This window comes from Acinonyx jubatus, chromosome B2, assembly GCF_027475565.1.
Source record: "Acinonyx jubatus isolate Ajub_Pintada_27869175 chromosome B2, VMU_Ajub_asm_v1.0, whole genome shotgun sequence".
Classification (NCBI taxonomy): Eukaryota; Metazoa; Chordata; class Mammalia; order Carnivora; family Felidae; genus Acinonyx; species Acinonyx jubatus.
The window spans coordinates 22,581,909-22,606,453 of NC_069385.1; the positions used below are offsets into that span (position 1 = coordinate 22,581,909).

Consider the following 24,545-nt stretch of genomic DNA (forward strand, 5'->3'; position numbering starts at 1 on the left):
TATATATATATATATATATATATATATGCATATATATATATATGTTTTGGGCGCTTGAGTGGCTCAGTTGGTTGAGCGGCCGACTTCAGCTCAGGTCATGATCTCACAGCTTGAGTTTGAGCCCCGCGTTGGGCTCTGTGCTGACAGCTTGGAGCCTGGATCCTGCTTCAGATCTGTTCCCTCTCTCTCTGCCCCTAACCCACTTGCATTCTGTCTCTGTCTCTCTCAAAGGTAAATAAACATTAAAAAAATTAAAAAAAAATTTTTTTTAAATGTTTATTTATTTTTGAGAGAGACAGAGACAGAGCATGAGTCGGGGAGGGGTGGAGAGGAGACACAGAATCTGAAGCAGGCTCAGGGCTCTTGAGCTGTCAGCACAGAGCCCGATGCGGGGCTCAAACCCATGGACTGTGGGATCATGACCTGAGCTGAAGCCAGATGCTTAACCAACTGAGCCACCCAGGCGCCCCCCCCCCCCACAATTTTTTTTTAAATTAATGAATATGTTTCCTACATTTGTCTTCAAGGAAATTGAAGTTGAAAACCTAGTTGATAATTAGGAATTCTACTCAAATCTTCCCTAAGAATGAAGCAAAATAATGAAGCAGCAATACAGATTTTGATGTAAATTTAAAGAAACACTGATTAGAGAAGTCACTCTCCTCAACAAAAGAAGTTTAATATGGCCAGATCTTTATTTGTAGTACTGTAGGTTTCGTTTGGTCACATTAATCAAATGCAGACATCTGTTTCCAAAAAATGCTTCAGGTACAGAATGAAAAAGAATACTATTCATATTCCCTAAAATCATGCTAAAGTTGAAAACCTTTTAAAAAATTACTCATTGTTGAAGTTCCTAAAACTACCAAATTTTCAAAACCATGCCATTTACATAAATATGTTAATAGTTCTAAATCCCAATTAATATTTTCTTCGAGATCCAACTTGGACAGATTTATATGATCCCAAACACTAGACTAAGAAAAACCAAAACAGGAGTAAAACCCAACCAAAGCCAAGGAAACAGTGTTACAAGAATCTTATCATAAAAGTAGGGTCATTTGTTTGTTTGAAGAAAGTCATTCTGAGACTGAAGCCTGTCAACCACTTAAATTCCTATCCTGTCCATCTTCACCTTTACAAATTGATACGAAAGGGGAAAAACAAGTATTTAAGCAAATTATAGGGTTTGGTGACTTAGTAGCTATGAAGGAGCTACATGACAAAATACAGTTCAGCATTCTGAGGTGCTGATAAAATGCTTTTAACCCAACTCTAAGAAAAAATATGACCCCAAATTTAAATTTATTTAAGGCATATCTTGCTTATGTGTAAAATGTACTACAATGGGGTTTCATAACAAGGATTTAAAAATATTCCAGAAAATTCTTGGAATTATCTGTAGTATGAGGGCAAGAATTATAGTAAGGATAATTAAAAATCAGATCTCTCATTAACTATTTTAAGCCAATAGTTTTTATCCTCCAATCAAATAATCCTTTTCCCAGCATTATTAAATAGGTATAAAATGCCCTGAATTGAATTTCGGTAACCTCTGATTTTCCTTTAATGACTAGAGAAATATTGAAGGCAAACCAAACTAGGTTACTAGACTGAATAGTCTAGATATTGATATTGAAACAAAATTTTTTAATGTTTATTTTTGAGAGACAGAGAGAGAGTGTTTGTGAGCAGGGGAGGGGCAGAGAGAGGGGAATTCAAAGCAGGCTCCAGGTTCCACACTGTCAGCACCGAACCTGATGTGGGGCTTGAACTCATGAACGGTGAGATCATGACCTGAGCTGAAGTCAGATGCTTCACCAACTGAGCTGCCCAGGTGCCTCTAGATGTTGATATTTTAAATATGGATATCACTTTAGTAAGATTCTATCTCATTTTCTCATAGGTGTCATATACAAGCAACACAATTACTGTAAAAGTTCAGGCTATTCAAATAAATATGAATGAGGACAACAGAAGACAAGACCGATGTTTTATCTTCTGTTCAATTTTGCAAGTGAACGATCTGGTTAGATAAAATCTTCCAAGCAAATAAGTGCTCATGTAAAATTTTTATATATACACAGTAACAGACAAATTTATACAAGTTTGAAGGAGAAAAAATAGAAGCAGTTTTAAGTAATCTCCATGTAACCAATTCACGGGATAAACTGATGGTCTTCATCTCCTCAGAAAAGGAGGTGCCTAGGGCAGGCTGCAGGCTTTCCGTTAGTAGGCGTCTATCTGGTGCACCCTTCGCTTTGATTTCCACTTGCTGCAATCTGCGTTTACCAAGTCGCGTAGAGTTTGTTACTATAGGGGCTGAAGAGTATTCTTCGACAATTCATGTCTGCCTAGAAGCTCAGAAGGTGATCTTACTTGGAAATGGCGTCTTTGCAGATGTAACGAAAGTTAAGTATTGAGACAAGATCATACTGTACGTGGGTGGGTCCTAAGTGAGAGTATTCTTATGAGAGAAAGAGCACAGACACACAGAGAAGGCCATGTGAAGACAGAGGCAGAGACGAAGTTTGCTGCTACAAGCTAAGGGACACCTGGGTCACCAGAGGCTGGGAGAGTCAAGAAAGGATTGAACAGTCTTCCCTATAGCCTTCAGAGGGAGCATGGCCCTGCTGATACCTTGATTTTGGACGTCCAAAATCAAGAATGGTGAGAAGAGAAATTTCTGTTAAGTCACCCAATTAGCAGTAATTTGTTACATCGGCTCTAAGAAATAGTTACCAAACTGATTATGCCAGTTGAACTTGTTATCATGAGTATATAAACTGATGACATGAGTGCGAAGAGTTGTAGTTTCTGTGAAAACTAAGCTGAACTTTGAAAAGACTCGATAAAAGTGTTGTTTTTTTAGGGGCGCCCGGCTGGCTCAGTTGGTGGAGCATGAGACTTCTGATCTCAGGGTTGTGAGTGTGAGCCCCATGTTGGGGGTAGAGACTACTTAAAAATAAAATCTTAAAAAAAAAAAAAAAAGTGTGTTGCTGTTTTAAAATTTAAAGATATTGGCTAATTGTGGGCAAAACAGTTCTAGAAGATTGGAGGAAAATATAGCAAAAACCTACAAGCATTCTGTATCGGTGGCTCACAATTATATAATGGAATGTAGTGCACGTGATCTGCACAAGAAGGAGTTAGGAGTGCCTCAAAGCAGACCCATAAGAAAAAGGTAGAAAAGACCTGGTCCCTAGATTAAATAAGTGGCAACTAAAGAATATTTATATTTTAAGTTAAAATATCTAAGAATAAGTTTTTTTGTGTGTGATAGATACCCTGCTTTATTTAAGTGACCTTTGGATTAACCAAACTATTGGTCCCAGACAAGAGGGGTCCTATTGTACTAGCTGAAGACACATTTGTAATATCTAAGGCCAGTTAGCTTCAAATGCATGTGGGTTTTACCTGATCATCTCTTCAACTGCCACGGCGCCACAGACGCAGGTGACTCCAGGTGAAAATTGTCAGCTGATCAGAATACGATCCTTTTTTTTTTTTTTTTTTTTTTTTTTTTACAAGGCCACACCTGTTCAGTCTCAAATATTCCTTGGATGAAATCCTGGGTTAATACTGCTGCAAGAGATGCAGGCCCTATTACATACACATTCACTAATTTTCCAAAATGCAGTTTTTCCTCCACCCTATTAGAAAATAACATCACTATTTTCTGTCAAATTTGGAAGAGAAATATTTGCTATCTGCAACACTTTTACATCTGTTTCTTTCTTTTTTTAAACATTGTTCCTCTGTTGGAGGAACATAAAGCGATGTCACTGACAATATTCTTATGTTACCGAAAATATATCTAATACACTAATGATATGCAACAATTCATTTATTTCTGCCTAATTGCCCTTAATTATAAATACAGAATATAGATTTACTAGAGACGATGAATTGTTTCTCTTCAGAAGGGAATGCTATTCATTTTTTCTAAACAGAAAAACTAAAGCATCAATTATATTACTAGTTAAAATAAAACTTGAAAACTAGCATATTCTCCCAAAGTAACAGCAAAAATGCTATAGGACAAATAAATTAATGGCTGTAAAGTATTAACTCAACAAAACCATATTTTACTAAAATATTTTATTGCAATAAGATATTTACTGTGCTCAAAATCAATACAAAGTAAGTTAAAATTATTTACATACAAATGCTGAAACTATAGCTAAAAATAGCCGCTGAGTAACAACAGCACAATTTAAGCCTCTAAATCAAATACGTAATTTTCTAAGGATTGTTAACAATGGTAACGAAAAATTACTGATCATGGTTGTTAAATTCACTGGTTTCCATAAAAAGAAATGTCCTTCATCAGGTTTATCTAAGGTAAATAACTTATTCCTTTGAAGAGTAACGGGAGAAAAGTCTGATTCATTCATGTATATTATAGTCCAGTGAACTTTATGATTAAATAGTACATTTTCTAAACTTCACAGCTATTTCTCAAACAGATTTTTCCTCTGTATAAATGTCAATGTATACTACATTTCATATTATATATATATAAAAAAAAAGTATCTACATTAGTTTTTTGTCAGTTTGGAACTAATATCCATGGTGTAACAAAGTATTAACAATTCTGATGTCTGCACTGTGTATGCTCAGATATGCTCACAAAAACTAGTCTGTTGATGACTTTAAAAAAATATATTAAGATGCCAAATAAATCTATTTTATTACGAAATGAAGACTTTGATTAAGAATATATTTTTATTAGGCATTTCGGTAACAAATCATTACCCTATATATAGTTGATTCATTCAGTGTATTTTTAAAAGTAAATGAATTCCATTGTAGTTTTTCTTGAAGGAAAAGAAATCATTTCTCCAGTTGTAGAGGAGTACTAAAAGCTTCATACACATTAGCAGCAAAGTCTTTCACTTGCTCCATCATCAACAGATCCTAGCAAAGATGACAATAAAACATTACAGTTTGTAAGAAGTATAGATAATTTAAATCCATTTCTGCAATCAAGCAATAAATTTAGCTTTAAGTTTTGTGGCAGTAAGGCCAAAAAGAAAATCACTTAATGCAAGGAATATTTTTTCGCATAAGAAATTCTAGGAGATACTTATCGCTTAGGTTCTTGTATGAGGAATGGTGGGTGTGGTAAGTATTCAGTGTGACTTCGAGAAGAAGACCCAGAACAGTCTTCAAACAGACTTGTGTATGCCATGTGCTGGGTAAGTATTTGTTCCATAAATGATTACAATACTAACGATACAAGTGTAAAGGTACCTTGGCTGGAAGCTGACATAACATGGTTGTAAGGTATGTTACTTTTTAGAAGATCTAACCTAGAATGTATGTAGCATGTCATGGGTTCTGCATACACAAACATAAACTACATACATTTACTTCAGAACAAGGGTTCTTAACGGATTTGTGAATGTAAAAACAAGAATTATATTTTTATTTTCATTAACCTTTAAAATCTAGCATTTCTTTCAATTATGAAATTGACAACTGTGACAGCAGTAACATGCTATGCATTTGTCTTCAGTGGAAATAAGACATTGTCACATCATATGATAATTGTGGAAGATACATGAACTGCCATTACATCTTGTTATTTAATGCATGAACAAGGAGGCAATACTGCTACTTCATAAATTTGATTTTAAAAAGTATTTTGAAAACTGTATGTAATTAATTGGCTTTCTTTAAAGCCTATGTATTTTATGATATGCATTTACACACATTATTCTGAGAAGGGGTCCATAGGCTTCACCAGATTGTGAAAAGATCTACGACACAGAAACATTTAAGTGCCTCTCTGGGCATCAGAGAAACAGTAAATGAAAAATGAATCTATCCTTAGTGTTCTCTGTTTCTTAAGTATCAGAAAACTCAAGTGAACTTTAGACCAGTCTTGACCTCAACAAATTCATGGTTAAAGTCTAAAGACAACTTGGCATTTTATAGTTAAATGAGTTAACATAGAGATTATGCTTAAAAGAACTTGTCAATAGTGTAGTATATAACCTACATTCAGTCACACTAAAAATCTTTGAACATTAATATCAATGGTATTTTTATTAGATTGAACTCTTTTGTTTTCATTATCAATTATACAGATTTTAATTACTGTGGTACATAAATTACTTAAGCCTTCAAGCTGCAGGTGGTGTATTTTGCCTGGTTGTATTTCCCACTGGCCTGCCAAGATGAATAGCCTACAGATGAAGCCAGACTCTTACGAAACTGGAGAAAGGTGAAGTTAAGGTTTAAGTGCCAAAAGTTACAAACTTTTTTCTCACACTGATATACATGTGAAAATTAATTTAATATGAAATTAAAAATTTTAAACTAAGTTTTTAATAAAATCTGAGCTTAAATTAAGCGAAATGAGATTAGCCTTACTCCCTCTTCCTTCTGCAATATGAATGCCTGTCATGGGTGACAGAGATGACAAAGACAACTGAAGAGAACAGTGAGGCAAAATAAGCATGTAAAGGACACAGTAACGACACCATATAGAGAAAGAAACAATCTGTAGTCTTAGTTCTTTTCATGTTGCCAAGCAGAAAGTACACAGAAGATAATCTAACTTGTCTGAGACACATGGTACCAAGAAGATGCCATCTTTACACTTAGCCTGCAGTCTCCTCCCTGTACATTTCTGCAGTAGTTTGGAATTGAGGTGTACTGCAAACACGTTTCTAATTCTAATACAAGTTTTAGTCTTCTAAAAGTATTGCAACTTGGTTGCAGGTGACCCAGGAAAAACTGTGTGGGTCCAGAGTTCTTATTTCAATAATATTTGCCTTACTTAATGCATTCCAAAATGGTTTTCTAAGGAAGGACTGAGTTTTAGGTAGTATTGTCTACGGAACTTTTCATGAGCAGATTATTGGTGCATTCTTTTTTTTTTCTTTTTTTTTAATTTTTTTTTCAACGTTTATTTATTTTTGGGACAGAGAGAGACAGCATGAACGGGGGAGGGGCAGAGAGAGAGGGAGACACAGAATCGGAAACAGGCTCCAGGCTCTGAGCCATCAGCCCAGAGCCCGACGCGGGGCTCGAACTCCCGGACCGCGAGATCGTGACCTGGCTGAAGTCGGACGCTTAACCGACTGCGCCACCCAGGCGCCCCTATTGGCGCATTCTTAATAGTCATATTTATTAATACTAAAATGCTTTACTTCTCCAAGACAATTTTTTAGTTTTCCTCAAAATTTGAGGAACTAGATCATGGTCTCATAACTCAATCTTCTTACTAACATAGTTTAATGCCAACCAGAATGTATGTAAAATGTAGTCTAACTGGTGTTGGACTAGAATATGGGGAAAGATATTTCCAACCTCATTAATTTGCTATATTTTTGTTCTCATGGGGCATTCTACCACACTCTACATGTGATTTAAGTTTTGGTTTCTTTGAACAAATACCACAGGAGAGAAATGTAATTTTATGTCAGACCAATATAACCACAACCAAAAATACAATGTTTTTAAATAATATCTCCAAGCTTTCTTCTTACCTGAACAAAATGACTAGGTGTTTCACTGCAAACTGAATGGATCTGTCCATTTACTATTGGAATTATCTTAGCTAATGGCAGGCTGACACTGGAAAGACTGAAAAATCATCATAGTAATAATTATTTTCTGAAATTATCTCACAGGATCTTAACATTTTAATTATAACGCAATATAGTAACTGAAGAGTATTCACAAAATGTATTAAGAAGAAAATAAAAACCATGCATAATTCTACCCCTTAGAAATAACAACTGCAACTGACATCATGGTTAACTTCTTCCAGTAATTTTTATACATATCTGTGCTCTTTAAAAAAAGCTTATTTACTTTTGAGAAAGAGCGAGACTGAACATGTGCCTTAGTATGGGAGGGACAAAGAGAGGGAGAGAGAGAATCCCAAGCAGGCTCTGTGCTGTCAGTGCAGAGTCCGGACGTGGGACTCGATCCTGGGAACTGTGAGATCATGACCTGAGCTGAAATCCAGCGTCACTCAACTGACTGAGCCACACGGGGTCCCCTTTTGTTTGTTTTTTTAAACACAAGACTCTAACTTCCCAGCAATATTGTTTTGTATTTCTATTAAAGTTATGAACATTTTCCATCTTATTAAAAGTTCTTCACCAAAGTTTTAATCTATTTTTTAATGATTATAAAAAGTGATTCATCCTCTAGCTGTGACAATTTATTTATTCACTTATTTAAAAAATTTTAATATTTATTTTTGAAAGAGAGAGAGAGAGGGAGAGAAAAAACAAACATGAGTGGGGGTGGGGCAGAGAGAAGGATACAGAGAATCCCAAGCAGGCTGCCCACTGTCAGTGCAGAGCCCGACATGGGGTTCAATCTCACAACTGTGAGATCATGACCTGAGCCAAAACCAAGTCAGATGCTTAACCAACTGAGCCACCCAGGCACCCCAGACTATCCTAAAATTTCTTAAAAAAAATTTTTTTTTTCAATGTTTATTTATTTTTGAGACAAAGAGACAGAGTGTGAGTGGGAAAGGGGCAGAGAGAGAGGGAGGCATAGAATCTGAAGCAGGCTCCAGGCTCTGAGCTGTCAGCACAGAGCCCGACGCGGGGCTCAAACTCACGAGCCGTGAGATCATGACCTGAGCTGAAGTCGGACGCTTAGCCGACTGAGCCACTCAGGCACCCCATCCTAAAATTTCTTAAGTGTGTCTACTTCTCCCCATTGTCAAACCTAGTCAAGGCTAAGCATTTTCTTTTGTCTGGACTATAGCAGTGACCTAACTTGTAAGTGCTCAACAATCACTTACAGTAAGTTGGGTGAATAAATGAATAAATGTTGGTGTGATTATGGGTGATACAATGACTGTTAAATGATGAAACACTTTGGAAACAAATATGAAATAATTTTTATGTGAGTTATACTCAGGTTTATTATGTTAAACATAATACTTCACACCTCAGGCTACCCCAGAAATTTCCTTTCAAACATCATGAAAATGCTGAAGCTATGCTGTGTAACCATATGCTAATCTAACCAGTGTTCTATGCTGAGATTTGAGGCAATGGATACAAAGAAAACAGGAGTGCAGAGATTTATGCATTCCTGAGACAATTAGGCATTATTCTCCTTCTTGGTAGCATTTTTCAGAATGTCATGGTTTTGTTTACATGTTTGATGTCTCTCTTTGTGTATTACTTTTTCTTCATTAGAAACTGAAGACACCACTACCGTGCAAGGTCTGCGAGGTTAGGTACAGTGGCTATTTTACTAACTGTATTTTATCCCAGCACTTGGTGAAGTTTCCTTCTCCATAAAGCAATCTAAGTGACTCTATAATGTAAGTCCCATCATATCACTCTCCTGCCACTTCTCTAGTGGCTTCCCAGCATTCTCAGGCTGACAACCATGATCTGTATGTGCTGAATTCTCCAACTTGGTCTCACATCACCCTTCTCCTAGTTCCATCTGTTCAGCTACCACACCAGCTTCTTCCAGGTCCTCAAGTGTACCTCGGTCCTCCACTTTTCAAAGTCTTTGCCCTAAATGTCAACTGCCTCGCTCTAGTCCAAGGCCATATTTAATGCTCATCTTTTAATTCTCAGTTCAAATTATTTCCTCAGGGGAACTGCATGACATTCCATGTTTGTTCAAATACTTTTATCATATGTTCTTTTCCTTCTAATACTTATTATAGTTTGTACACCTGTTTGTCTATTTCTCCTGCTAGATTGTAAGATCCATGAGGACAGAGACCTAGTTCAGTGCTTGATACATAGTAGTTGTTCAACAAATAGATGCCAGATGAATGGACAAACTGGCATCTCTGTCTCCTCTCTTCTGAGTTCATGTCTATGGCCATTTCTTCTTTGTGTGTTTCCTTCCTTAACTGATATGTCCACAATGCTATTAACCTCTTTGTATAATATACACAGTTTGCAAACATTTCCACCAACATATCATTTGCATTCAATAGCAGTTATAAAGCTAATAAAACCTGTTTGATCTGTAAGTTTAAAGTTTTACGGCCACACCTATCATTTTCTTTTGTAAAGTTCTTTACTTTCATTCTTAGAAGAGCTTTCTCCATCTTGAGCTCTGACAAATACTCATCTGTTCATTTATGTTTTTTATGTTTATTTATTGTTGAGAGAGAGAAACCAGGGGAGGGACAGATAGAGAGGGAGACAAAGAATCTGAAGCAGACTCCAGGCCCCAGCTGTCAGCACAGAGCCCAATGTGGGGCTCGAATTCATGAACCGTGAGATCATGATCTGAGCTGAAGTAAGACACTTAACCAACTGAACCACCCAGGTGCTCCATATTCATTTATGTTTTTATCGTTTAAACCTCTTGAATTTTTTTTGGCTGTCTGTGTGGTACCAAAGAGTCTAACTTTATTATTATTATTATTATTAATTTACATCAGTCGTTGTAAAATGACTAATCTTACTATCATTTGCTAAATAACACATCTCTTCCTCACTTTCATCATGTACTAATATCCTCCTGTATATTTTTGAGCCTGTTTCTGGATTTTACATCCTGTCTCAATGGTTTATCTATTATGAATAACAAATTATTCTAATAATTGCACCTTATATATTTTATAGGGAAAGTATATTTATCGCTTACTTTTCTAATCATTTCTTGAATATATTATGTGCATATACTATATGTAGTATATACAAGAATACAGTAAAACCTTACTTTGCAAGCATAATTTGTTCCGGAAACATGCTTGTAATCCAAAGCACTCATATATCAAAATGAATTTCAAGAACCATTGGCTCAGCTGTGATCATGTGACATTCAGTGTCACGTACCATCTCTCGTTTATCAAGTTAAAATTTATTAGAAATGTTTGCTCATCTTGCGGAACATTCTCAGAACAAGTTACTTGCAATCCAGGGTTTTACTGTATACACATATATAATACATACACCCATATATAATTTGTTTTTATTAGTTAGCATCACTTTTCAGTTGATTCTCTTGAATCAACTGAGGGTTCTGCATCATTAACTGGAGTACGCATAATTAATGATATTTTGTCTCTTTACCGATAATTGGAAATATTTTTTCTTGGCTTATTGTAATGGCTAGAACTTTCACAACATGTTAAACAATAGGAACAACAGTAGGCATAATGAAAATATTTCTAGTATTAAGTCATGGAGTATAAAGTAGGTTATCGATATAGAAAAGAAAAAAACTTAAGCTAGGAAATATCTACTGAATACTTAGAGTATGTAACGAAATATGAAAGGGCATAAAATAGTTTCTGACTTTGTCAGGAGGCTTAAAATATAACTGAGGAATACGATTCCCGTTCTAGGTGAAAAATGTAGGTTGTACAGGAAAGTACAGTAGTGAGTACTATAGGGAGTTCAAACAAGAAGACTACAATGGCTATGTGGTTATAACACATTTTTTATAACTCTTCAGTGTATAAAATCAAGTACTTGTGTAAAACAACTGTTATAATTCTTTATCACTACTCAGGAAATAACTAATACCTTGCTAGGTAGAGATTATAGTAAAGTTTTATTAATCAGAGCACTTTGATTTAGGGAAGTATATAGGGGCTGAAATTTATTTTTGTATCACTTAAAAGAGTTCCTAAAAAAGATTTTAGGGTGATATTTAAGTTGTCTCAGAAAATACATTTTATGGCTGCAAGCATTCCAAATCCTCAATGCTAATTGGAAATTATTCTTTTTATACAATAAAGAAGGGTTCCAAAGAAATGAATAATTTCTTGCCCTATGTATTTAAGAATTGAATTGGATATTGCACATACATCATATCACTTACTGTTTCTCTTAATTTTAATGGACCAATTTATAGTCAGTTAACATTGATTTAGTAGCTATTATTTTCTGAGTTTAATATAAAAAACTTCAAAGCAGGTTATTAAAGAGTATAAATTCTAATAGGAGAGCCAAGGTACTCATGCTGAGATAAGGATATAATAAAACCATATGATACATTTTAGCAGAATGAATGCATGACTTAGAAATAATTAAAATTACTAACAATTACACTAGATACTCCCAATCTTACAAGAAGAGATAAAAATGAATATATTATGTTGTTGTAAAAGTAGGAGATAATTCATGAAATAGGAATCTATAACAAGAATGCCTGCTTATCATAATGGCCAAACTACTGAATTACGTAGGCCAATTATGGCTTGCAGTACTTAAATATGTTTTCAGTTTATATTCTAAAGAGTTAAAAAAACCCCCAACAATCTAAGAATTGGGATTTGGCCTGCAGAAAGACAGCTTGACAACCTAAGTATTTCTATATGGTGGCAAAATTTTGGGAAGAAATGAGGTTTTTAGTACTGAATTCAGAAGGAGTTTCTACTAATGAAGGAGTCATTGGTTTAAGGGAGTTTAATTTGTTGAAAATGATCAAATTTATCCTCTATGATTTTTTTATTACCTGGAACAAAAACACATCCAAAGCACTCCTTTGTTAGAGCCTTCATTACTCACAGCATTTTATGTCATCTTACCTACTCATGGAGTCGCTACGTTGCAGTTCCTGTTCAGTAGGTCGAAAGAACTCAGCCATGTTGTCTAGCAGTCTGCTAAAACCTCGGTTTAAACATGTATTCAAAACTGTACTAAAATCTGGACTACACAAAAAAGAAGGATAGATTGCGTTTTAGATTCTCAGTGGAAAAGGAAATAAATTCAATAAGTATGTTGTTACCTTTGACAGCCACCAACATTTCTAGTCACAACCTACTTTTTATAGCCTAAAACGCTGTTAAGAATACATCAAGGGGTTAATCTTTAAAAATTAAGCATAAAAAGGAAGTTTATTATTTAGCACAACAAAACGAGAATTTGCATCCATTTTGCTAGATTTTCTTTTATTATTCAGCACTTTGTACAATGCGTTTTCAAGAATTTCAGTAACAGTATTACTTCTCTTCAAGGAACTCCTGAAGAAGAATCATCTTATAGTCACAGATACTGGTTTGCTTCACATATTCTATCATGACATCTCAGAAAATTTTGGCATCATGTACAGGTGAGAAACTGGATACTTAGGGATGAAGAAATTTGTCCAAAGGTATATATAATTAGTAAGTGGGGAGCTAGAATTTGAACCCAGGCCTTTCTGTTTTTAAAGTTCAAGCTCTTTTTGTTATGCTACGTTAGTATCTCACAAAACCTCTTTGATATAAAGAATAATATACATATGCTATTAAAGTTAGAAAATGCCTACTTCAACAGATTAGTTTGATCTTTGAAATGCAGAAATCTTAAACCAGACCAGCTCATGGGAGTGGTGGGCTAGGGGCTATCCATCTGGGAATTATCAGCATACAGACAGTAGTTAAAGCCGTGTATGAAATTGCTTAGGGCAGCTGAGGAGGAAATAAGAACAAATACCTTGGAAAACGAATGTTTACAAGAAAGACGGACAGAGAGGAAACTAGAAGAAATAATCTGAATACAGGGAGAGAAATCAGGAAATGACACTTATGGAAGCCACACGAGAAAAGAATGTCAAGAAAGGCTTAATCAACAGTGTTAATCATCAGAGAAAAGTTAAAAAAGGTGAACATCACAGGTTGATCAGTTTTGGCAAAAGATCACTGATGACCTTTTCTAAAACTTCGTGGAGTGAGGTGGTGAAAACCTGAGTAAGAAAAAATGTGAAAAAAAGAAGAAAGAAAAAAGAAAAAATGTGGAGACGGCGATCGTAGAAAGTCTGAGTTAACCTTTAAATTTGTTGATTTTCATCACATTATGAAACTATCTTAGAAGCAGAGGATATAATTTCCTCAGAAAACAGAACTGGAGAAAGTGGTCTTAAATTATCCTTAGGATAAAAGAAATTTCCAGATCCTCCAGTGATAAAACCACCTCGAAGAGTTAAGTGGCTCCACCGAGGCTGAATAGCTAACAAACAGGAAAGTCCATCTTCAGTCTAGGTCTTCCAGTCTCCTAATGCATAGTCTGGTGCTTTCTCCATTGTTAACACCCTAGCTGTGTTCTGGGTGACTTAAAATAGTAATACTCAATTTAGGGAAGATGTGAGATTTTTATCACTCACAGTTTTAGGAACATTATAGTCTATCCTAAGAAGGCTAGGGGGAGTAACTCCCGAAATTGAGTGTGCGTGTGTGGTTGGGGGGGGGGGGGGCAGTGTACATAGATCAGCACATGTACACATGTGGCACCATGAGGATTAGCTGGAGCTGGCTACCTCCAGCTCACAAGTGCATTTCTCCCCAACTCCCCAACTCCTCAAGTCAGTATCAAGTGATTTCAAGTTGGTAGTCAGAATGGCTGCAGCTATAATTTCAGTTTCTGTTCTGTTTGGTTTTTAAATGCTAGTTGTTAAACATTTCCTTACATACTGGGTCTACCAGAATCACCTCTGAAAGCTTTTTTTCAAAATATAAATGCTAACTATCTTCCAGTCCCTCAACTAGTATTTCAGATTCTCTAGCCTAAGGAAGTGGGTGAGGAAGGCATGGGCATCTTGAAAAAAATCCATTTTTCTCATTACCTTAATAAAAGAATTAGGAAATCCTACCTAAATGCAGGGGAATAGATTCAAAATGTAATTTTCACAAGATACCATGTTGCATATGTTCAGGAAAAGCTAAAAAACGGTCATAAGTACATTCGAATAGAAACACGTTTTCTGTTACAAGTAGTATACATACCTTTCCAACATGTCTCTGGTTTCATTGAGTAGTTTAATAGTGGTGACATCTCTAGGAGAAAGCCCACAGGCCTGTGAAATTAAAATGCCATACTTTAGGGTTTCAAATATTAGTACAGGTATGATGACAGTAATCATATTAATAAACCCCAAGAGTTCAGAAAATCTACAAGTCTATGTTCTATCAACAATGAAGAAATGTTAAACTAAGAAAAAAAAACAAACTGGAGAAGTTCATGTGTACAGGTAAGTACTATTCAAAACATGAGTTAGTATCTTAGTTATTGTAAATAATGTTGCAATGAACATAGGGGTGCATATTATCTTTTCAAATTAGTGTTTTTATTTTCTTTGGGTAAATACCCAATAGAATTATTTGCTCATACAATATTTCTATACATACACACAATGGAATATTACACAGCCATAAAAGGATGAGACTGTGACACCTGAGACAACACAGATGGACCTAGAGGGTATTATGTTGGGTCAAATAAGTCAGACTAAGAAAGACAAATACCATATAATTTCCCTCACATGTGGAATATAAAAAAATGAATAAATAAAAAGCACAATCAGACCTTTATACAGAAAAAAATGACATAAACTGAGACCATATAGGGAACAAGCTGATGGTTGCCAGAGGGGAGGGTGGTGAGGGGTTGGGCAAGATGGGTGAAGGTCAGTGTGAGATATAGGCTTCCAGTTATGGAATAAGTAGGTCACGGGAATAAAAAGCACAGCATAAAGAATATAGTCAATGATGCTCCCATAGGGATATATGGGGACAGAAGGTAGTTACACTTCTGGTGAACACAGCATAACGTATAAATTTGTGGAATCTCTATGCTGTACCTGTGAAACTAATGTAACATTGTGTGTCAACTGTACTAAAAAAATGAGTCAAAGTAAAATTATACTTTATAAGATCCTTGTTTATCTGGCCCCTCTTGAACACATTTCTAGAATATATTTACAATGAAAACGATTGTCTTTTCAGGTTGCAGAGGCCTGGCATTTTTTTTTTCTTTTATTGGTAAAACATTTTATTAAAATGTGTGTCTTTTTTCATCAAGTCTAGTCTAGTCTGGAGCTCTGTGTGCCCTTTTGATCTAAAGTTTCAGGGTTTAATTCAGTGCAGGTAAGATCTGGTCTGTCATTCCTTTCTTCAACTGTTCTTTTGAATCTTTTTTTTTTTTTTTTTTTTTTTTTTAGTTCCACTGTTGAATTTTAAAATTTGGAAACTGTTTTATCATTCCAGAAAGTTTTTTTAATACTCTCATTGCATGTCCTTGAGATTCTAATTTGTAAGTAAGTTTTCTCCTATTTCTTTCATTAATTCTGTTCTATCCATTCTGTTTGTTCAGTTTAGCCTCTATCCTGTAGGTCACAGGGTTCCCTCAAATGGCAGCAACCTTTATTTGGCCTACTCATGAAGGTAGGGTCTCTGAGCACCCGAACAGGTCTACCTTTGGGGTATCTAGGGGAGGAAAAAACAGCAGGCAAGGAAAACCATGGCAATATTTGTTCTAATGGAGTCTCTAGGTTAAGGCATGGCTTAGGAGCCTCTCTGGTTTGTGAAATAAGACATCCTTCTCTTAACTGTAAAGAATGGGTATAACCCAATTACATATGAAAAAAAACCCCAATAATTAATAAAAAATGAGACATTATAGCCTGCAATCTTTGACATTTTTCTTGTTTGTTTATTTTGCACACAAGCTGGGGAGGGGCAGAGGGAGAAGCAGAGAGAGAAGCCCAAGCAAGCTGCGTGCCCAGCGCATATCATGATCTGGGAGGAAAATCAAGAGTCAGATGCTCAAGCCACTGAGCCACCCGGGCACCTCTTTCTTATTCTTCGTCTATAAGTAATTTAAATCACAACTTCCCAGGACACACCAGTGTGTAGCAACACCATAAATGGTAACTGTCAGAGTAGGCCTTCTTTGTTTCTCAGTTGGATGACTAGAACTCCCTTCCATCTATTTTGATACTGCCATCACTGCTTCATTTTAAAAAGCAGATTGTGGAATTGTGGTAGTGGCCTGATTAAAATGGATCTTTGTCTATAAACTGAAGTTTGGACTCTTCATCTTGGCATACAAAGCTCTTCATGATCTTGCCCCAGCTATCAGCTATATCCTCCGTTACCGCATCTCTTATAAATACGGTTTAGCCACATGAACTGAATTTGTCTCCTGTATTCCCCAAATATAATGAACATATGTGTCTTGTTCATTTTATATATGAATCATCCATCATGGTGTCTATCACATAACTAATACTCAATAAAAATCTGCTGACTATCTAAGCTAAAATTGTGTTTCTAAGTAGAAATTAGTCATAATTGCTGTTTGTTTTCTAAATTAATGAAGTTTGAAGTAAATGAAATACAGGGCTTTACTTATTTATCTTTTAAAGTTTATTTGTTTATTTTGAGAGAGACAGCTAGCGCTAGTAGGGGAAGGGCAGAGAGAGGAGAGAGAATCCCAACTAGGCTCTGTGCCGTCAGCGCAGAGCCCCATGCGGGGCTCCAACCCACACAACTGTGAGATCATGACCGGAGCCTAAACTAAGAGGTAGACACTTAACCGACTGAACCACCCAGGTGCCCCTGAAATACACGGTTTTAAATCAATTACCTTTCAAGAGCCTCAGAATTCTAAATTTCAAGGGACAGTAGAAAACTTTTGAAAATTCAGAGTAACTGGTTTAGGTAAATGGTTATGAATTAATCACCTGAACTGCTAATGGAGTTTCTTCGTCTGGCATCATATAACGGCATAACAAAGATTTGGATCCGTCTTTATTAACCCAAGAAGAAGGTTTATGCTGCTCCACGAGATCTCGGATTTCTTTGAGTTTTTGCTCCAAGTCCAGGAGGGACAAAGAATGTTTAAGAGAAACACTAGAAACAGAGAAGAGGGAAACAGGATAAACTGAAGCTATGCACTCTTTTCTTAACAGGTTGCTCTCTGAGATCTAGTCAAACCTGACAGCGCTGACTGAAATCACTACCATATATTACAAAATCAGCCATCAGTTCAGTGTCATTATCACAGAGCCACATCAAATCTTGCTGCAGATTTCACAAGAATCTTTAAAGTATCATCACTTGGAATATATTTTAATATGTATTTGATGTTTCAGCCCACTGTAATTATAGATACTGCTAATACAAATGGAAGACAAAAGGCTCAGAGGCAGATTTGAAAGTAGGTCTTTTATCTCTGACCCAAATGTTTCTGGTTTGTTTGGAAGTCAACCAATAAACAATGAAACATTAAAACTTTCCCCTTAGTATCAAAAGATTGACACTAACAAAGAAAATGGATTCACAACGCAGTATCCCAGGGCTGTGTCTGTATCAGGTTACAAAGAATTTCACAAACCACCATTTGTCAAATCACCAGCTTCACTAGAACAATTCTGATTTTTCTTTTATTCACCAGAATCAGGAAGTCAGAGAAGCCACAGCAAAATGCCTTACCTTCCTAAAATCTTCTGCACAGCTTGTTTAATGACAGTGATCAATTCTGTCAGGCCTATTAAAAGAAAAACAAACATAAAAGTCTTGTTCACTTTTTGAATTCCTCAAAAACACAAATGAACAAATTAAATTTATTTTCCAGGTCACACATAAGAATCTTACCATCTCCAAGGAGGTGTTGAATACTTGATAAATACTGCTGTTGGACATCTGGGGGAGCAAGAACTGTCTGTACAAAACAGAAATAAGGTTAAATCACCCAATATTACTAGTAAATAAATAATATAAAAGTTTACGATCACATGAAACTAAGATATGTATTTTAGAGGGGAGCCTGGGTGGTTCAGTCAGTCAAGTGTCTGACTCTTGATGTTGGCTCAGGTCATACTCTCGCTGTTGTGGGATACAGCCCTGCTTTAGGGTCCATTGGGCTGAGTGTGGGGCCTGCTTGGGATTCCATCTTTCCCTCTCTCTCTGCCCCTCTCCCTCCAAAATAAATAAATAAACTGTTTAAAAAAGAAAAAAATATATTTTATAGAAATTATCAAGATAAGTAATATTCAGTTAAATTTTGAACCTCTTGGGAAAAAGGGCAGTATCTATGAAGGTCTATTAAACTTACAGTGCCATTTTTGCCAACTGCTGCATTATCCAGGTAAATATATCCACCAATTATGTTTAACTGGACTCGCAAAAGAACAACCAGCATACAAGTACTGTATACTGCTACGATACTTCTTGTGAAACCTTCACAGAGAAAAGAAAACCATTTGGTACTATTATGAAAACAAACATGTGTAAAATGACAAACTAACTCTATGGTTATTTTCTCACAACAAGACTTTAAAAATGATTTGTAAATGTTTTAAGGACAAAAATATATCAATTCAAAATATTCATAGTCTATTTCCTTACAACTTGGTTGCTTAATGTAAATTAGATATGATCTCTTAATTGAAACAATAACCAATATATTAAGTGAAAGGTTATATATATATTGTTAGCTTAGAAAGGAGAACAAGGAAGGACTGGGAAACACTAAGAGTTGCAGCCTCAAAGCTCTGAGTGGTCCCAGGAGCTAGCTGAGAGTAAGAGAAGAGGGCTGTGTATGGAAGAACTCCAGATGGCAATGCAGGTAAAGGAGGATGAGCCCATTTAAGGGCTGGAAAAAGGTATAGATGGGGGATACCCAGAGACTAGGCTTCACAGCAGCCTAGGACAGAGTGTTCAAAACAGAGGAAAGAATAAGTTTATTGACTGTTGCCAAGAGGTCTAGAAGGAGGAAAGTGTCCAGTTACCGCTGATGCTTGTGAGATCTGTTGGGTGGAGACACAGAGGTGCGCGCCGGGCTGTAGTGTGTCAAACAATGAGTGGAGAAAAAATGAGTGGGAGTGAAGAAAAGGGAATCTAGAAGTCTTTGGTAGTATATAAGGGGTGGCTGAATAAAGGTCTAATTTATTTTTAAATAGGTAAAGCTTAAGCATGATTCAGTCGAGAAGGATTAGATGAATAGATGGGAAAATGTAAGAATAACTGGTGGCATAAAGTTCTGAGATGTGTGTGTGTGTGTGTGTGTGTGTGTGTGTGTGTGTGTGTGTATGTAAGTAGGGGCCCCAGGGCAGCTCTTTATTTCAAAGTTTCATCACTAATGAAATTTTGCATACAATGTCAAAGTAAAGTTACTATCTGGATGAGAGTAAAAACTTCCCTTAAAACATATGTTTTCACTCTTATATGGATCCTAAGAAACTTAACAGAAGACCATGGGGGGAAGGGAAGGGGGAAAAAAAAGTTAGAGAGGGAGGGAGCCAAACCATAAGAGACTCTTAAAAACTGAAAACTGAGGGTTGGTGGCGGCTGGGGCAGAGGGGAAAGTGGGTGGTGGGCATTGAGGAGGGCATCTGTTAGGATGAGCACTGGGTGTTGTATGGAAACCAGTCTGACAATAAATTTCATATCAAACAAACCGTAATAGTGCATCCACCAGTACCTAATGTAGGCATATGCAGTCTAGGACAGGTTTATGTACCATAACAATATCAACAGTAATATTACCACCACCACTAGCATTTACTGAATACTTTCTATGACCAAATATTGATCAACTTGCTTTGGGAGAATTATTTAATACCGCAACAACTCTGTGGGGTAAACAAGAGTCATCCATGTAATAGAGTATAAATATTTCCCTTTGTAAATATATTAATAATGTGCTGTCACATAGAGTAGGTAGACTTACTTATTATCTTTAGATCCTCCCATATTTCTAACTTGTTTGAAGGCCTAAAGAAGTAAATCAGAAAATATGAAAACAGTAATCAGGTAATCTAAAGGAAAACTTAAAACTTCATAGCTTTATATTTAATTATATTTTATTACAGGATAACTACAGGAAACAAACCCCATGAAATATAATAAACGAACAATTGTAATTCCAGTAACCAAAGATAACAACCATTTCACTAGTATGTTGGTATATATCCTTCCAGTCTTTATCTTCCTTCTGAGCATATGCATATATGTATTGTGAAGTTATACAGGAAAATCAAGAATAACGTTTATTTCTTTCCTTTATTTACCATTTTACAAATAACAAAGCACATCAGTAATTCTTCAAAGGTAAATAATGAATTTTTTTTGTTTTAAAGTATCATTACTTTAAATATATTAAATATATATTTGATGTTTCAGCCCACTGTAGCTATTATTCTTATTAATGTTCAAATTGCCCATCTTTGACCATTGGGGATACTATCCAGGTTGGTTCCTGAATCCTTCTAACATCACCCTATTAGTCTTTGATAGCTTCCTTGCTTACTGACAAGAAAAGCTGTTCTGGGTTCATCTTGTTCAATTCTTGCTATGGACCTGACATCACCCATTTCTACAAGAGTCCTGGATCCTTACAGCAGAAAATGGTAGTCTGTGACTGGAATCTTCGATTAAGGATATTCATTGCTGGGGCACCTGGGTGGCTCAGTTGGTTAAGCATCCAGTTTCGGCTCAGGTCATGATCTCAGGGTTCGTGAGTTCAAGCCCGACATCGGGTGAGCTCGAGCCCCACTTCAGATGAGCTTGAGTCCCGCTTCGGGTGAGCTCGAGCCCTGCTTCAGGTTCCGTGCTGACAGTGCAGAACCTGCGTGGGATTCTCTGTCTGCCCCCTCTCTCTCAAAAATAAATTTAAAAATTAAAAAAAAAAGAAAAGGATATTCATTGCTACTGGAGACATCGCTGTTTCTAAGCCTTTCTGGTAGAGTAAGCTAGTAAATATGTATTTATTTGCATGTACATATATTCAAAGAGATACACTATGTCATGAATTTGTACTGATACTTTTTTAAAAATGTTTATTTATTTTGAGAGAGAGAGCAAGTGTTATAGGGCAACAGAGAAAGGAGGAGAGAGACAAAGAATCCAAGCACGTGGGACTTGAACTCACGAACTGCAAGATCATGACCTAAGCCGAAATCAAGAGGTGGATGCTGGATGCTTAACTGACTGAGCCACCATAATGATACGTCCAATTCAAAATTAGGACGACAGGGTTTTTAACTTCATCTCCTTGATCTTACATCTGTATTTTTTTTCCCCACACTAGCAATCAGTGACACCAATGTAATTACCAATTTGCTTCATCCCTCACTCTATGCACAAGAGTCTCAGAATACCAATAGCAACATTGAAGAGTTTTAAGGGTTTGTTCACCTGGCATAATTTCTCTTTGTGGTTAGAACACCAACTACATATTTAGGTGAATTTGATTTATTTTACCATTTCTTTTTTGACATTGCTTTGCAAACACTAAATACAGTTTTGTAAATATGTAAAATATCTGCATGGTTCCAAAGTCAAATTCACACAGCAATGTACCTTCAAAGAAGTCTGTTCCTATTCCTCTTTATTCTCCCCCTTCACAGGCAACTGTTAAAAAAAATTAACTTACCATTGTTTTGCTTTAAGTTTATTTATTTTGAGAGAGAGCACGTGAGCATGTGCACAAATGGGGCTGGGGAAGAAAAGAGAAGGAGAGAGAGAGAATCCCAAGCAGGCTCCATACGGTCAGCACAGAGCCTAACATGGAGCTCAAACCCATGAACCGTGAGATCATGGCCTGAGCCGAAACCACGAGCTAGATGCTTAACTGACTGAGCCACCCAGGTGCCCCACCGTTGTTTTGCTTTATATAAGCAAATATGCATAAAGATTCCTATCTGCCCCCTTAGATAAATAACATAGTATACACCTTTGTCTTTACTGTTAAAAAAAAATGTATCTATATATATAGATATTTATACCATCAAATCCCATCAAATCCTGGAAATCATTCCACTGAAGTACACAAATAATAGCCATCTCTCTTTTATTTTCTTCTTCTCTGTTTTTAACCTTGGCATAGTGCTCCACTGTGTGGAGCTATCACGTAGATGGAGTTCAGTGCTTCTCAAACCACCTATATGGAAGGACCAGTTTTATTTTTCTTTCCTGTTTCCAATCTATCACAGACTGATACTTTTGTAAAATACAATAAAAATAAATTCCGAGGAAAATAAAATAAAAAAAAAACCCACAAAGACATACAAACTACAAACCCATATTCTTTATTACTATTTCAGACATAAATTTACATTTCAATAAGTTGAGCTACCAATACAATTGTGGGATATTACTAGCTTCTTATCTTTCTTTGCCACTGAACTGACCTTAGAGCTTTAGTTATCTCCTCCCTAGATGACACAGGTTCAAGACATATGGTGTAAATCCTACAAGGTACTGCTGCAACCTTAAGCTAATGTTCAAGCCTTGTGGTGGAATATATTCTGAATAAGTTGGAAATTAAACAAAATTCAAAGGTCAGGTATTTTAATGCAAATAAACCACTTTTTCTTTTGAATGTCACTTCAAAAAAATTTCAAAGTGCTTTTTATAGAAATCTAAATAAAACAACATAAGAAAACGGCAGTTCCAAAAATTTCAACATAGGAAATACTTAGTGGCAGGGCAAATTAGGTATGTGTCTTGAAACTATATTTATCTGGGGGGACTGAGGTGGGATGGGGAAGAGTTATAGTCACCCAGGACATTTCTTCATGTTGACATCAGCATCATTAGATGTCAAAAGTAGATTTAAACTTAGAGTTATAAGATGAGTAAGTTCTGGAGAGCTACTGGAGAGCATGGGGAGTACAGTTAATAATATTGCATTGTATGCTTGAAATTGCTAAGAGTGTATCTTTAGAGTTCTCACTACAAAAAAGAAAATGGTAACTAGGTGAGGTGATGGATATGTTAATTAGCTTGACTGTGGTAACCATTTTTTTTTTTAATGTTTACTTATTTATTTTTGAGAGAGAGAGTGCGCATGCACAAGTGGGAGACATATCTGGGTATTTCTCTTTCTCCAATGTACATCCCTCTGAGTAAATGCACATAGGTCCCTTTAGAAAAATATCGGGGGACTCATTACTTCGCACACTTGCTGAAATGTTGCAGTGATCTTTTCCCTGGGAACCCAACCGTCTTTTCAGTCAGTGAGTCTTGGGTCTGAAAAGAGGCTCAACTCTGGAAACTGGGCATGGGATTACAGTTGTGGAGAAGGGGAGATCTCAGCCCCCTGCTTATCTTTTCTTGCTCTCTTTGGATCAGGTATAAAGCATTACCCTTGTTGGCTACCCGATCTATTTCGTCCCTCCAGATGCCATGTTCTATTAACCATCTCCATAAGACTACAGGTTAGGTTCCCTTGGCTGCCCTTTCTTTTCTTTCTTTAAAAAAAATTTTTTTTTAATGTTTATTTATTTCTGAGAGGGAGAGACAGAGTGCAAGTGGGGGAGGGGCAGAGAGAGAGGGAGACACAGAATCTGAAGCAGGCTCCAGGCTCTGAGCGGTCAGGACAGAGTCTGTCATGAGGCTCGAACCCACAAATTGTGAGATGGTGACCTGAGCCGAAGTCAGATGCTTAACTGACTGAGTCACCCAGGTGCCTCTACAGTGGTAACCATTTCACAATGTATGCATTTTCAAAAAATGAAACAAAAATGTTTTTCACATTATCTTTTTTAAAGATTCCAATTCCAAATCTATGTAGAATAAAGTACTTTTTATGCAATGATTCCTTTCAAATGAGTTGTTTGATAAAAATCATCCCTAAATTAAATATGAGACTCTTTAATGTCACTAAAACATCTGTTTAAGAATTAAACCACGGGTGCTCAGTAGGCTAAGCATCCAACTCTTGATGTCAGCTCAGGTCATGATCTCAAGATTCATGAGTTTGAGCCCCTCGTCCAGGCTCTGTGCTGATAGTGTGGAGCCTCCTTGGGGTTCTGTCTCTCTCTTTCTGCTCTTCTCTCTCTCTCTCAAAATAAATAAATAAAAATAAACT

General features: G+C 36.3%; 1 protein-coding gene across 4 annotated transcripts in view; it reads right to left on the minus strand.

Moving 5' to 3' along the window:
- The window catches only part of PEX3 (peroxisomal biogenesis factor 3), a 48,981-nt gene that overhangs the window by 12,355 nt on the left and 12,081 nt on the right, over positions 1-24,545 (minus strand). Inside the window, exons 4-13 of one of the 4 annotated variants that reach the window (XR_008298300.1) lie at positions 20,403-20,446; positions 18,786-18,910; positions 18,326-18,392; positions 18,164-18,218; positions 17,413-17,581; positions 14,675-14,745; positions 12,500-12,622; positions 7,503-7,599; positions 4,759-4,920; positions 3,418-3,582 (exon numbers count right to left, since the gene is read on the minus strand). Coding sequence is in view for 1 of the 4 variants with exons in the window: in XM_015061860.3 (XP_014917346.2) it covers positions 4,837-4,920; positions 7,503-7,599; positions 12,500-12,622; positions 14,675-14,745; positions 17,413-17,581; positions 18,164-18,218; positions 18,326-18,392; positions 18,786-18,910; positions 20,403-20,446 (835 nt within the window). In the remaining 3 variants the exon portion in view is untranslated. Of the gene's footprint in view, positions 1-1,669; positions 3,586-4,704; positions 4,921-7,502; positions 7,600-12,499; positions 12,623-14,674; positions 14,746-17,412; positions 17,582-18,163; positions 18,219-18,325; positions 18,393-18,785; positions 18,911-20,402; positions 20,447-24,545 lie in introns of those variants that run through there. The other 3 variants (XR_003419297.2, XR_008298299.1, XM_015061860.3) reach the window with 3 other exon arrangements.